The 15,710-nt window shown below is 41.4% G+C and overlaps 1 protein-coding gene across 2 annotated transcripts in view; it reads left to right on the forward strand.

The window, feature by feature from the left end:
- CYFIP1 (cytoplasmic FMR1 interacting protein 1) overlaps nt 1–15,710 on the forward strand; it is a 68,062-nt gene that overhangs the window by 1,579 nt on the left and 50,773 nt on the right. For both annotated transcript variants that reach the window (XM_077343393.1, XM_077343392.1), the window contains exons 2-8: nt 6,619–6,742; nt 6,996–7,085; nt 8,176–8,253; nt 9,443–9,544; nt 11,070–11,251; nt 13,268–13,364; nt 14,232–14,360. In XM_077343393.1, the coding sequence (XP_077199508.1) occupies nt 6,626–6,742; nt 6,996–7,085; nt 8,176–8,253; nt 9,443–9,544; nt 11,070–11,251; nt 13,268–13,364; nt 14,232–14,360 (795 nt within the window). In that variant the 5' untranslated portion in view covers nt 6,619–6,625. The remainder of the gene's footprint in view (nt 1–6,618; nt 6,743–6,995; nt 7,086–8,175; nt 8,254–9,442; nt 9,545–11,069; nt 11,252–13,267; nt 13,365–14,231; nt 14,361–15,710) is intronic.

The following is a 15,710-nucleotide window of genomic DNA, read 5'->3' on the forward strand; positions in this document are numbered from 1 at the left end:
ATGTGATATTGGGTGCAGAATTGCAAGAGCTGCATTTGCTCTTTTGCTGCTTCCTATCCTTGATATAGATTGGGCCTTTGTTCACTTCACTGAAGTACTGGAAGATAGATTCTGTTAGCTGCGTTCATAATTGTTTTGATTAGTGGGAGAGAATCTTCTGCAGAGTACTTAAAAACTGTACATATACTAAATAAAATGTTGAGCTTTTAATTTCCTTGGCCATGAGGAAACTTAATTTCCCCCCATTTATTAGTATTAATAATTGCGCACATGAAAATATTTCCTGGCATTTGATGAATCCCCCCCCCCATTTCTCCATAGGAAAAAGTATTTAACATAGTTATTACAGTGTTAGAAAATTATTAGTAGAAGAACAAGATAATTTGAGATGAAGTTGTAAAAATTCAGTTTGGCATCTTTTAATTATTTACTGTGATTAAAAGTGGATTTCAAAGAAAGTCAACATGCGATATGAAGAGAAGTCTAGAGCACAGAGTAGGTTCATACAATCAATATGAGGAGACATCTAATGAGCATATAACTAGGGTTACTGAAATCTGAATGAGCTTAGAATATTACCCATGATACAGAATGTGGCTATAATGAAGTAAAGTGATTACATTAGCAGAAACTAATGAAGCACAACAGTGGTATACTATACAGCCCCTTTCCCTTTATAAAGTGCCTTCCTGAACTATTCTAGTATAGTTCTAGTTCTAGTATGGGACAGCCTTTTTCAACCTTTTGACCATGGAGCAGCCCCAGAAGTGGTCAGCTGGCCACACCTCCCTGCCACACACCCCATAAGACATCATCACTTACATTAACAGGCAGGTTCAAGGAGGACTGGTGAGGGGAGAGAGGAGGTAGTTTAAGGTTGGAGTAGGTATGCAGGCTCCACTCCCTCCCAAGTGCAGAAGGAGCAATGGAAATGGCCAATTTCCTTGCTTGTGCCCAAGTCCATTAAGGCAGGAGGGGAAAAGCTGTGGATCCGTCTGGAGCTCCAAGGGTCTGTGGGCCCCTGGTTGGGAATCCCTGGTATAGAGGATGTCTCCTGAGCAACTCCATTTTGCATAGTTTGCATAATGACAGGTGGGTGGGAGACCTCCTGACTCCTCAGGACATTCCACAACAGAAAAAGTACATTGAACAGCTGAACAAAACAAAGGAGAGGAAGTCCTGTGGATGGAAGTCCAAGACTGTGGGGGTATGTATATGATAGTAAATACCTTCAATTGAAATTGGTAGCTGATGGACAGCCAATGGAGTAATTGCAGAATGAATATAATGTGCATGTTCCATCCAGCTCCTAATAATTTCCTAGCTGCAGCAGTTTGTACCAATGGGAGTTTCTGACTTTACTTCAAGGGCAGGAGCCTTATGAAGAACATTACAGTAGTCTAATCTCTCTGTTACCATGATATGGATCCAGGTGGCTTGTTTGGCTGAGCCAAGGTAGGGGTCCTCCTTCCATGCTTGATGTTAGGGGAAAAAATCATTTTTTGCTGCTGCATTAACTTGCTTTTCCAGAAGTATTGTTGGATGCAGTATAACCCCATGGCTTTTAATCAAGCCAGCTGAATTCCATCAAAACATTAGTTCTAAAAATTGTGATATTGTCGTGGTTCGGTCCTTGGTGGCTTGGGAACCGGACCGAACCCCGCCATCAGAGGCGCCCGCGATCACGGAGGTAGGGCATGGTGATCATAGGCAAGCCGGCAGCTGGGCGCCCCACCCGATCGTTGAGGTGGCAATGGCCGCTAAAGAACCTCAATGTCCCCCTCCACCTTTTGACAAGGGCCCGGAGATGGCCCTTTGTTCCAGGAAAATGGGCCATCAGGAACCCCGGAAAACCTCGCATATGTGCATGAGTCATGATTGTATCAGCATGTTCCCTCCGCAAGTACTGGGTGGGGCAATACAGCCTAAGGAGGTGGGTTTTGTATAAAAGGGAGCTTCCACCTGGAGTTCGGTGGAAGCTCTTACTCCATACCAGCGGACTCCACGTTGCTGAAATAAAGCTTGTTCCTGTTGTATCGTTCACCAGGCCTGGCGTGACGTTTTCTTCAAAGGGGCACCCTGTTTTTTCAGTTAGCAAGCGGGTCCCCGACAGATATGCAGTTGTCTATTCACTACTATCAACATAAGGATGTTTCTTTTCTCAAGATCTTAGGCCTAAAACACATGCTAAAATATGTGAATCCACCTCAGGGATATACTTCCATACTACAAGCTGTGAGTTCCTGGCAGGAATGTGATTCAAAAGTGCTGAGGGTCTCTAATTCAAATCAGGTCTGTGATAGGAGGAGGCCTCCTTCCTTCCCCCATGCACTGTTCCGCTGAACTGAAATGGCACCATCAGATTCTCACTTTGGGGAAACAGTGGGGGAGAGGCAGGAGCCTCTTCTCCCCCATGCTGAAGTCCTGGTCTGAATCAGGCCATTGTGCTGCTTTTAACTGAGGTTCTCATTAGGAACTCACAGCTGCCATATGGCTGCAAGTTCCCATGGTGGGCTTGCACATGTTGCTTATGTTGTTTGACTCTTATTTTCAAATGTTCAGATGTCCAAAGACTTATATTAGAAACTTTTGTACAGCACTTCCCAAGTTATAGTGTTATGCTGAGAAAACTCAGTTTTTCAGGAATATTATACCCTCCCTTATCCAATCCCTTTCTTCAGTATTAAGCTCTCAGCTATATTACTTTTACATAGTGAAAGAAAATTTTACCTAAGGACAATACCACCTTCACGGGTATAAACATAGAAAATAGTGGGTCACCTCTGCCCTGATTAGACATGAAAAATATGGGAAGCTGCATACAGCTATAAGCCAATTCACTGTTCTTCCAACTTCTGTGCAGCTAGGACTATTTTCTCCTTTAATTGCTAGCCGCTTAGCTCCGAGAAGCACAATTACTACTGCTACATAGCACAAATGAAACCAGTTTTGTAGTATTATGTGTTCCAGTTCAGCCGGTAAGAGTTTGCTATTAATTAAACTTAGAACTGAGATAGTTTTCATTATTTTTTTATTTTATTTTATTTACGCTGCCTTTCTTCCCATTGGAGACCCTTTTTTCAAGTGGAGATTTGAACCTGGGTCTCCCAGATAGTAGTCCTGCACTTTAACCACTGTACAATGCTGGTTCTCCGTGGTAAATAACTCACAGTACAATTTGTATTTTTGCACTCCGGTTGACAATCCTGAATAGCCCAGGAGTGTGGAGTAGATCTGGCTAAGTAGAAATCTACTTTTTAAAAACATTTCTATTTTTGTGCAGATAAGTTCTTTTTCTTACTTCACTTCCAGTTAATGTTTCTTATTTGCTTAACGCTAAAAAAGGAACTATAAGAAACTTGTTGATCTTTGAAAGAGAAACACTATAAAGATTTGATGTGAAAAAGGAATAGGGTTTTGTTTTGGTTTTTTTGCAGAAAGGGAACTAAAGAGGATAACAAGCGTGTCTTGGGTTGGAAAGCCACTGGGTCTATCTGAGAGCTTTGATTGGACTTGGAGCCCAGCAAGACAACTGATACTATTGAGAGGGGACATGTCTTTAAATATTTGAAAGGTTGATTCAAGTGGGTAGCTGGGTTGGTCTGAAGTAGCACAACATAATTTGAGTCCAGTAAGTAGCACCTTTAGGACCAACAAAGATTTATTCAAGGCATGAGTTTTTGAGTGCAAGCACTCTTCCTCAGACAATGGAACAAGACTTATAAGAGAATTGTAAATTAGTAGCATATTAGCAAACTGTGTCATAACATCCAATTTATGCGGTATGCTGATTCTTTGCTAAAAAACTGATCAGTCCTTTGGGTTCAGTTGTAGTTCACAAAAATGTTGGAGACATAAAAATGTCAAGGTTAGTAATTAATGGCAGACAATTTTCCAGTTGTCTGGAAAAAAAATACTTAAGAGACCAGTTTGCCCCATCCGTCTCCACCCAAACATGGAAGCATCCCCACAAGTGATAAGGCTCTCAGTTTGTTATTTTGAGACTAGAGAGTTAAATTCTAAATTACATTATATACTACTTACATCACATTACAGTCACATTGTCCCAAATAAAATTAAAAGAATAAATTTTGGTTGGTCTTAAAGGTGGTATTGGATTCAAATTTTATTTGAAAGGTTGTCATTTAGAGGAGGGCAGGGAAAAGCTCCTGTTGCAGCTGAGGATAGGACCCACAGTAATGGGTTTAAACTATGTGAAGAATTGTTGTTATCCGTTCAGTCGTGTCTGACCCTTGGCGATTCTATAGGAAAGTCTCCGCCATGTGCACCTGTCTCTGACTGCTTCTTCTAGTTGGCTCATGGTCATCCCTGTGTTGGCTTTGATCTTGTTGAGCCAGTGGATGTGGAGAATGGTACCAGCTAGATAACAGGAAAAAAGTTTCACAGTCAGAGTAGTTCAGCAGTGGAATCGTCTGCCTAAGGACGTGGTGAGCTCCCCCTGGAACCTGTTTGAATCCCTGTTCGCTGGGTGATTCCTGGACCCATTTCATTCACGCAGCCTAACCTACCTGCAAGGTGGTGGCTGTGAGGATAAGGCAGAGGAGCAGATGAACCTGCAATATATTGAAGCAGAGCAATGGTGCTTCAAAGTCTGTATTGTCTACTCAGACTGCCAGTGGCTCTCCAGGATTTCAGTTTGAGATCCTTCCCATCACCTGCTTCTTGATCTTTAATTAGAGATGGAATCAAATGCTCTGCCACTAAGTCACAGCCCCTCCAAAAGGAGGAGAGAATAATGTGATAAGCTGCTTTGGGTCCCAGTAAGGGATAAAACTAGAATATAAATGAAAGTAAGCAAAATAATATCCAACATATGAAGTTTTATTGTGGCAATTCATTCTTTTGGAGTTGGTCTGCATATGTTTACTAGTGGTAGTGGTTGGTGGTTTAGCTCAGTGGTCCCCAACCTTTTTATCACTGGGGACCAGTCAATGCTCGATAATTTTACTGAGGCCCGGGGGGTAGTCTTTTGCCGAGGGACGTCGCCACTACCTGAGCTCCTGCTCCATTTGCTTTCCCGCCGGCACCTCTGACTTCCTGCTGCCCGCTGGGGGGCGCTGCCATCAGCAGGTACACAGTGCAGCGCTGAGGGGGAGCCCCAGCCATGGTGGCCTCCGGAGAGTGCCAAAGGTGAGCCAGCGGCAGAGTGGCAGGGCAGCCCCCGAGGCAGCAGCCGGGGAGAAGGACGAGGAGGAGCCGCGACCCAGTACCGACTGATCTACGGACCGGGACCGGTCCCTAGACCGGGGGTTGGGGACAGCTGATTTCAAGCTTGAGACATTGTGTTTTGAGTATTGTACGAACTTTCATCCAGGTAGTCTGCAAGGCAAATACTATATTACAGCACACTTTATGTTTTCATGGGTGCAGAGAAAAAGCAGTATCTTGAACATGCCTATCAATCTTTATTCCAGTATTCAACTGGCACAATTTATTACAAATGGACTAAAAACTGGAAAGTTAAACTAAAAGCATCAGTTTGCTTGCCTGGTTGCTTAATATATCTCCTTGGATGAGTATTACATTCATTAAAGGTATGTTGCATGGGCCTAACCAGAGTAATTTCAGTTTCTGAATTTGCTTGCACAAATTCCTGGTTAGTGTGTGTAATCATAGTGGTTGACACCGGTAACAGGTGTTATTTTTCGGAGTAGGTTCCTTTGTTTTTCTTTGAATATGCGGGCACGTGTTCAGACAAACCCTTTGAAGCTGAGTCACTGTTACTGTATTAGTGCATTTATGTTATAGCTGACTGCATGATGCACAGAGGAATTGTTCCTGCATGCTCAATATGACAGGTCTGAAGAGCATATCTAAGAAAATTGCATATACTGAAGAATAAGAGTGGTCAAAATATGTGATGGAGGCAGTAGAATGCAATTTTGGGATTATAACTAGTTGTGCAAGGAAACACTGGAATTGTGCAGGATTTTAAATTAGTCTGTGTTCATCAATGTTTAGGCTTTGAATTCCTCTGCTGTTCCAAAACTCAGTAAGGAGACATTGAGTGTGTGTTTTTTTTACCATGGTGTAGAGAACTACAATAATCCGATGACCTCTCCCACTTATGCCCCTGCAGACAGCCCTTTCAATCCCAAGAAATTAGATGCTGGGACCATGGTGATATTTTCTCCTAGACATTGTTGGTTGTGCAAGATGAGTTTCTCACAATCACTTATGATGTAATAGGCACCAATTGTTTTGTATGCTCAATGTTTCTTCTGTTTCCGAGTGGTAATATGAGCTAAATTGCTGAAGGATGTGGCAACTCACACGTTCCAGCACCTATTTATTTTAGTGAAATGGGCAAAAGCATGTCATTGAATAAAAACCTTTGGTTCGTGTTTGTGTCAAATACAGTACAATTAAAAAAGAAACGTATGGAGACCCCTTGCCGAGTTTTCAAGGCAAGAGATGTTCAGAGGTGATTTGCCATTGCCTGCCTCTGTGTAGCAACCCTTGAGTTTCTTGGTGGTCTCCCGTCCAAATACTAACCAGGGTCAACCCTGCTTGGCTTCTGAGCTCTACTGTGGAGCATGCCATAGTTAACTCCACTCGTCATGAAAGTTATCAATTTAAAAATGTTCCTTTTTACAGAATCAAAATGACTGCTCAAGTTACCTTGGAAGATGCTTTGTCCAATGTGGATCTCTTGGAAGAATTGCCACTGCCAGACCAGCAGCCATGCATTGAACCCCCACCATCATCCTTGCTTTATCAGGTGTGGAATGCATAAAAGGATCTTTCTGTCTGTTACTTTAAAGTGTTCTCGATTACTTAGTCTGACAAAGAGTGCTTGCACTCGAAAGCTCACGCCCTGAATAAATCTTTGTTGGTCTTAAAGTTGCTACTGGACTCTGATTCAATTGTGCTACTTCAGACCAACATGGCTACCCATTTGAATCTCGATTACTTGATTAGTTGTTCTTCAGTATTATTCCTCATTTGGACATATTTTCTTGTCTTTCATACAGCCCAATTTCAACACCAATTTTGAAGATAGAAATGCATTTGTCACAGGCATTGCAAGATACATTGAACAAGCAACTGTTCATTCCAGCATGGTAAATATTGAGCGATAACCATCTAACAATACTTATCGTAGTAAAAGGGAATAAGGAGAAATATGTTGCTGTATTTATTTCAAGCCTGTTCTTTGTTATAAACATGATTTGTTAAGGATTCATCAGTTTGCCATACATGCTTATGGATGTGCCCTGGGGATACTTTTCTGCTTAAGATTGTATGTATTTCATTTCTGTTTTATTTCATTTCTGTTTTATAATTTGTAAACAACATTACTTTATTTATTTATTTATTCTTTGGTTTATATACCGCTGCTCTCAAAGACTTGCGGCGGTTTACAATAAAATAATAAAACACAGAACCCTTAAAATCCCCAACACATTAAAAGATGCCTATTTGTTCGAGTTAACTCCCTATCCAGCTAGCAGTCCGGAGCTCTTTCCTTAGGACTGCCACCGATTGTTGCACTTCATTTCTGTAGAAACTTAAAAATCAATCTGTAGGAGCTGATAATAAACTAAATGTCTAGATTTCATGATCCAATATGTAGAAAAACGTGTGTTATATGAGTGCTAGGGCAAATTCAGCATTTGGTGTTCCAAAGTGATGCAAATACTCTTAGCCTATCACTGTATTTCATGGAAAATATCTATCCTGATCAGATGTCATTGTGCATACACTGGATTAAATAAATCACTACTTATACTTTGTTTCCTCTCTGAAAGAGGAACAGGAAGGGCCATTGTGTGCTGCTTGGAAAAATTCTTAATCCCAGGGCTACAGTGATTCTGTGATTCCTTGCATCTCTTAGTTCTAGTACCAATTTGACATCCCAAAGATATTGGCTCCCCTCCCTCTTGTTTACCGGCTCTGAGGTATTTGTTTCAGTAGTTCTTGAAGCAGCCACAATTATCCTCAAGAACAAAGTTGTGTGCTTGCATGGGAAAAAATTAGGTTAGTTCCCTAGTGTCACTTTTAAATATTATTAAACATTTCAGTCACTATTCTAACAAAGCCTTCAGTTGTCGGATCTTCTCTGAAATATAGCATGCTACATAATTAATATCTTTGTTTTGATCAGTTATTCTACTCTTTTTGTATAAATACCAGGTTTTGTTTTTATTTTAGAATGAAATGCTAGAAGAAGGCCAAGAGTATGCCATTATGCTCTACACATGGAGGAGCTGCTCAAGAGCCATTCCTCAGGTAGAAATATCTTTAAAAATTATTGTTAATGAACCTAATTCAGTAGGCTGATGCCAAAAGTGAGCTATGGTTCAATGCCTTTACTGTCAGGGAATCATTTCAATGTCCACTATGTTTAAAAAGCAAATTTAAATGGACTTCGCAGAATGGTAGAGGACAGGAAGGCCTGGAGGATCATTGTCCATGGGGTCGCGATGGGTCGGATACGACTTCGCACCTAACAACAAATGTTTAAAATGCTGGAACTAGAATATAATCTATAAACCATGTGTTGGACAATGGGAAATATTGTTAAAACAGCCTGTGGACATTGTCAACTGTAGGAGGCTGACAGAGGGGAAGCATCCCTTCATATAGTGAAGCAGCACCAAACTGAACCTGCATCTCTCTTTTCTCAGTAGAGGAGATTCTTCCACCCACCCATCACTAATCTGTCTTCTAAGCTGTTTCAGAGGGATGCTCTAGGGTTCCCTGGTCTGAGTTTGAGCCTGCTTTTTTTTTTTAATGGTGGCAGCAGCCTTCTAGAATCTTTCACTTTTTACTCATGCCCTGTTGCTTGTCTTCTCACCTTTGTTTCCTGTCAGCCACAAAAAGGTGAAAACAGGAAGTGTGTAACTCTTGAGGACAGTCTTTGCTGCCAATCAGTAGCAAGAACACCAAATAACTCTGCGTGCCCATCTCATTGAAAGCTTAGCAAAATATGCTGTGTGCATACTTCTGATACCCTGCAAGCAGTAATATGTAAAACGTTGCAGTAGATGAGATCTGTAATCTTTATCTAGTTGCTCTGAAACAGCCTGAAAGTGCAATCCTTAGCATTTGAAGAAAGACAGGATCTTTCTTCAGACATAGTGATAGATCAGACAGCAAGTACAGTCATAATCCTATGTACTGATTTATTTCCTGCAAATTTTATTGGATTCCATTGTCTTGTTCCCAGAACCTATTGATGTCAATAATGCAGAAGCATTAGGACCACCATTAGGATAAAATATTTTATTTGTTCAGCTGATCCTGAAAGCTGTAACTGGAATACAAAAGAACTGTGTTTTGTTGGCAAAGCTGAAATTCTAAAATGTGTGAAACATTTTTAAATCAGTAATATTTTTATGTGAGTCTTACAGTTGGCAAAGAAAGGTGTATGAGATATTCCCATATAGTTTGTCAAACTTTTCTCCTTTCTTTTTAGGTGAAATGTAATGAGCAGCCAAACAGAGTGGAAATTTATGAAAAAACTGTTGAAGTTCTAGAACCAGAGGTCACCAAGCTAATGAATTTTATGTATTTTCAGGTAAATGCATGTTGGATGCTGTTTGGTTGGTTTTTCTACCCATTGCCTCCCATGACTGCCCCTGGTTTAGTATTCTTCATGTTTGACCCATGGGTGTGTGTTTGGGGGGGGGGGGGTGTTGAATAGGCAGTTTTGCTCTCAGTCTTCTATGAGAACACCACAATGAGTGGGTTCAGCCCATGTCTATTAAAATTACTTTTCCACTATCTCTACTTTCTAACACTTTAGGAGATCCCTATTTTATTAAGGGCTTTAACGAAGTAATTTTTCATAAACTTCGTTGCTTAGGATTAGATCTATCTACTCTAGTTAATTATGACGAGAGCACAGTCCTGAAGCTGATCACTAAAAGACTAGAAGACCAGGATATTCAGATGATAGGCACATCAACCCACAGGATCTGTTCACCAGGCCATTGGGACATCCCCTGGTCTTATAAATCAATGCCCCTATATCTGCAAGTGTTAGATGATTATTCCCTTAAAAGGGCCTTTCTCCTTGCGCGCCTAAACATCTTCCCTTCAAACCTATCAAGAGGACACTTCCTTCAAATCCCTCAAAATGAGAGAAGCTGTCTGCATGGGTGCAATGTACCAGATTCCCTTAGCCACATATTATTCAACTGCCCCAAATTTCAGATGTTCCATCATTATCTGGGGGGTTTTATGGGAAAACTGAAGTATCTGTGCAGTGATGAGAAACATCTAGTGAAGATGTTGCTGAGTGTAAAGGAGCCTTGTCAGATAGCGGACCTCGCAAAAATCCTGTCAACTACCTCGAGAACTAATCTATCTCCGCTGCAGATCGGCTATATGGCATAAGGCCTTATTACTGTTGTCCATGTGTCTATGTCCAGAATTTGTTTCTGTTTTAAATTTTGTTTTAAGTATATCAAATCTTATGCCAATAAAGGTATCTGAATCTACTAGTAGTTCTTGCTTTGAAGTTAAGGGGAATTTCTCACCTTGCTACAGCTCTGCTTGCCCTTTCCGCATTGCTTACCTAGCACCTGTCTGCACAATCAATCTTACAGTTTGCTTGATCTCTCTTCTGCTTTTTCCATCTGTTTGTCCCCTTCCCTTGCTCTGTCTAGTTACCACATCTCCACTTCTTTTTCTATCTCCCACCCTGCTTTCTTTTTTCTCTCTTCACATTCCTTCTCTCCTCCCTGCTCTTCCCCCTCTATTTCCACCCCCCCTTCCCTCCTGCATCAGATATCTCCTGCAGTGTCCAAGAGAGGCAGGTGCTCCAGCAGTGTTGTTCTAGAATGCTTAGACATCCCAAAATGGTGACCAGAAACTTGTGCTTTATGTATGTTTTCCCTACCATAAAAAACCCTTTTATTCATATCTGAGGGTTCCTCCAGTTTTCCAGAATCATTTACCCTTGTCCTACAGAAGCCTCCTATTACCTTTAGTAATAGTATCTTTATTGGAAGCGAGTTAAACATGGCTGGTACATATGCAATTTGAATTACACTCTGCACATTTTTTAAGAAGCATCAATTTATTTCCTTTTTAAACAGAGAAATGCAATCGAAAGATTCTGTGGTGAAGTGAAGCGCTTGTGCCATGCAGAGAGAAGAAAGGATTTTGTATCTGAGGCCTATCTGATCACTCTTGGAAAATTTATCAACATGTTTGCTGTTTTAGATGAGTTGAAAAATATGAAGTGCAGTGTGAAGAATGACCATTCAGCCTATAAACGGTGAGCTGTAGGGAAAGAGTATTGTGTATTGAGGTATCATGTGGTCTCACCGCTGATTTCGTGGTGGTGTATTGGTCAAACAGAAGGGGGGAGGAGGTACCAAAAAACTCCAAAAGAAACTAATGCAAGTATTGCGGGGGGCATGGTCATATTGGTGGTTTTTTATATTTGCATCAATCCTATTAATTCCCAACTAGTTCATAACATTGTGTCCAGTGGATTGGTATATTTTATTTATTTGGATTTTTATACCGCCCATTCTTTACGGCTCTGGGCGTATAATCTATGGATTGTGTCAAATGTATAGAATCAGGGTATTTCATACTTCACGTGAAGGCAAACATCTGTTAACCTTAGATTCAAGTGTGTAGCTGTGTTGGTCTGAAGTAGCACAACAACATTTGAGTCCAATAGCACTTCCTCATTCTGAGGAATTGTCGTTAGAATGTAGTACTTCTGTGTATCCATAAAACTGTTTTCCACATAGTCTTAAGCAGGGGTAGTCAAACTGCGGCCCTCCAGATGTCCATGGACTACAATTCCCAGGAGCCCCCTGCCAGCAAATGCTGGCAGGGGGCTCCTGGGAATTGTAGTCCATGGACATCTGGAGGGCCGCAGTTTGACTACCCCTGGTCTTAAGTGTTGGAAAGTGTAAAGTTAATGCATGGGTCATACTGAGTCAGACCACAGATTTGTCAAGATTAGAATTGTCTCATCTGACTGGTAGCAGGTCTTCAATAGAGGGCTTTCGCATTATCTACTGCCCGGTCTTATTTTTAATTGAACATATGAGAGATTGAACTTGCGACCTTGTATATTCTACAACTAAGCCATGGCCCTCCTCAAAACTGGATTTTGGTGTATTTATACAGTTAAAAGTAGTAAAAAATGATTTGTTTTCCACACCCATATTGCATATATGTTCCCTCTGCGAGAGTTCTCCATTAACATTGCAATGCTAAGAACATTTTCCTGGGAGTAAGCCTCTTTGGTGTTGGCTAGGTTTCTGAGTAGCCCTGCTTAGTAATGCTTTGTAAGTCTTCTTGTATAACCCTTGTGGAACAATATATGAAACAGCCACAAGATGGAGCTAGTTGTTTCCAGATTTACACATGTTATCTGTTAATAATGTAACTGAACCAGGGCTATAACCAATATAACATTGAGAGACATTTGAGTGGCTTTAGGAAAGAGGCTTTGGGGGACACATACCTGCTCAGGGGTTCCTTGGTCTTCCCTGGTCCCTCCCCTTCTTTTAGACATGCGCTCACAGACACACACACAAACTCCTTACCCCCCATTCGTCCCCCACCCTCACCATCCTTACCCTTGACTTCCTTCCTGGTCCCTCGCCCCATCCTCAGACACACACCCAGACTCCTTTCTCCCGCCTACCTCCCCCCACCAGACCCCCTCCTCCCTCCAACCTCCTCCCTAGACTTACGTTCGTGGCAGTGCTTACCCAGGCAGCCTCTGTGCTGCCACACGACCACCCAGGACTCGGAAGGGGCCAGCACTGGCCTGGGCGGCCTCCGTGCTGCCCAACAAGTGCGTAGGCCTTGGGCGGGGCCAATGCTGGGCCACCAGGCCTGCGCACGGCCCTGTGACTGCCCAGGCCTCGGGCAAGGTTAGAAAGCCTGGTATAGAGTAAGGAATGTTTACGGATCTGTAGAATTAGTAACGTGTTTTGAAGAGAGGTTGTAGTGCTGAGAAAAAGTAATGGTAAAAGAATTAAATTATATTTATCTTGGAACATGGAAAGTAGTTTGTGAATGCCTGCCCATCCTTCCCCAAGTTGTATTCTATGTGTTTTCTAAATATTTACTCCAGAATTTTTAGAATGTATTGTCTTGAGGTCCAAGTCTAGTCATAAAAGATTATAGCATACAAAATATCTACTTCATATGGTAGACATAGCACAATATGTGGACCTACAAATATTCACCACAAAGTAGCAGGTATATAGGGAATATTATATTATTGTTCTCACGTTAATTTCACCCGTTTTACTTAAAGAGCTGCCCAGTTTCTGCGTAAAATGGCTGATCCTCAGTCCATCCAAGAATCCCAGAACCTCTCCATGTTCCTTGCTAATCACAACAAGATCACACAAGTATGTATTTATGTATCAAATGACTATTTACATCTTGTACGTTTTATGAATTTTTGAGACATTATCTGATTTGTTTGATGCCTAGCATTTTATGTGCAGTGAAAAAATGTTAAGCCGCATCTCAGTGTCATAACAAGCAGGGATCTATGAGGCCTTGTGGGGAGGTCCCATCCTACCCTTGTTTACTTGGCCATCTGCCAGCTTGTAGTGCCATTACGGGCCTGGTTCAAGTAGAATCAGTGGCTTGGTTCCTGCATCTCCTCCCCCAGCAGTGGGAGGGGGAGCGAGGAACCCATGGGGGAGAGAAATTCACTCTGCCCACATTTGTCCTACAGTGTCTGCCTTTGTGTCTGCCCGTTCTCATTCTCTGCCTGTCTCACTCCATGACTGGAGCTGTGAGGGTGTGGCTTTCTCCTCTTTTTTTTTTTGCTTGCAATTTCACTGCTACCCTTGGCTATCTTGCCTAGGTAGAAGAGGAAGAAGAAGAGTTGGTTCTTATATGCCGCTTTTCACTGCCCAAAGGAGTCTCAAAGTGCCTTCCCTTTCCTCTCCCCACAACAGACCCTGAGGGGTGGGTGAGGCTGAGATAGCGCTGATATCACTGCTCTGTCAGAACAGTTTTATCAGTGCCGTGGCGAGCCCAAGGTCACCCAGCTGGCTGCATGTGGGGGAGTGCAGAATCGAACCCGGCATGCCAGGTTAGAAGTCCACACTCCTAACTACTACACCAAACTGGAGAGGCAACTCCACCTCTGTCTCCCACATACACTGTCCTCTGTTGGGGAGGATGTTAAATCCTTCCTCCATTTTTAAAGAAAAGGTTCATATTTTGTACAAAAAGTATTTTCTCTTTGATTTTTGTTTTAGTCTTTACAGCAACAACTTGAGGTGATTCCCGGATATGAAGAACTGCTTGCAGACATTGTAAATTTATGCGTAGATTATTATGAAAACAAGATGTATCTAACACCTAGTGAGAAGCACATGCTCTTAAAAGTAAGATTTGTTCCTTGCAAACACATTATGAAATGGGGGTGGAACCCTGCTGGCAAACAGTGTATATATTCTTGAAATGCTGAATTTTCTTTGCCAAACATTTCAGAATATTTGAATGCTTCTAGAAGGATTTACAGCCTCCCTTTTGTTGGAGGGTGGGGTTAATTTCTCATGCCTGCAAATCATTTTTTTATGAAGAAGAGGAAGAAAAACCACAATGTGATTAGAGCAATTTTGTGTCACTTTGTCATAGTCAGTAAAAGGTATGCAGAATCAAGTCTACCAGGTACAATGCTTTGTAGCACCGAATTGCTCAGAACCATTCATTACTTTGACTGTTAGATGAATATAGTAATTAAAAACTGCTTTATTTTTTTATTTTTTAAATGTGTTGAAAAGAGTCAAGCAGTTGTGCAAAGACAATTTTTAGCCTTAAATCTACCCCAAAATGAAAATTATAGCCTGTTTACAAGGAAGAGCATTTAACAACTCTCAGATCAGAGCCAATTACTTTGAGAATGCTAGGCATTTATCCCTTAATTACCTACATCTTTGTATTTTAGGGACTAAAGGTGTTTGTTACTCCAGATAATCCTTGAATATAATGTGTTAGATTTCACTGATTCACCTTCACTCAAACTTTGTGGCTCTTTGTGCACATGTGTCCCAGAAGATCCTCCATTGTGGTCTCAGAGTTTGCTGGGGTTCTGTTCATGAGCATATTTGAGTACCTTTTTGCATTCTGTTTAATACTTACATAAGAAGCTATTTTGTACTAAATCAGACCAATGCTCCATCAAGCTTAGTCCTGTCTACTCAGACCAGCGGAGGCCCTTCGGGGTCTCAGCTGGAGGTCTTTTATATCACTTACAAATTAATTGAATTTGGGGCCTTCTGCATGAAGAGTGGATGCTCTCCCATTAAGTCATGAGTGATTTGGAAGTTCAGAAATAGGTGAATTACAAATTCGCTATTGTGACACAATCGCTATTATGGTTTTATTAACTAGTTGAAAACCTGGATTTTTACAGGCCTTCCCACACTGTTGTTCACGTGTGTTTATGACTGGCAGCCATTTCAGCACCCCAGTTTGCTTCCTTCCCTTTTATATATTCAGCAAAATCTGACTTTTATTTAGGTCAGCTAAACTGGTAGCTAACACAGATTTGCTAACACACATTCAGCTGAAAAATACTGGGAAAAGTTACTTTTTCCATTTTTTTGATTGGGTAAATTGAATGCAGAGACCCAATATTGTTTTTTCTTTCCTTCAAAATCAGCAATGCCCTCTAGAATTTTGTGAGTTTAAAGAGTACTTTGGGAATTCTGTATAAGGAGAACTTAAGAAGT

This window comes from Paroedura picta, chromosome 6, assembly GCF_049243985.1.
Source record: "Paroedura picta isolate Pp20150507F chromosome 6, Ppicta_v3.0, whole genome shotgun sequence".
NCBI lineage: Eukaryota > Metazoa > Chordata > Lepidosauria > Squamata > Gekkonidae > Paroedura > Paroedura picta.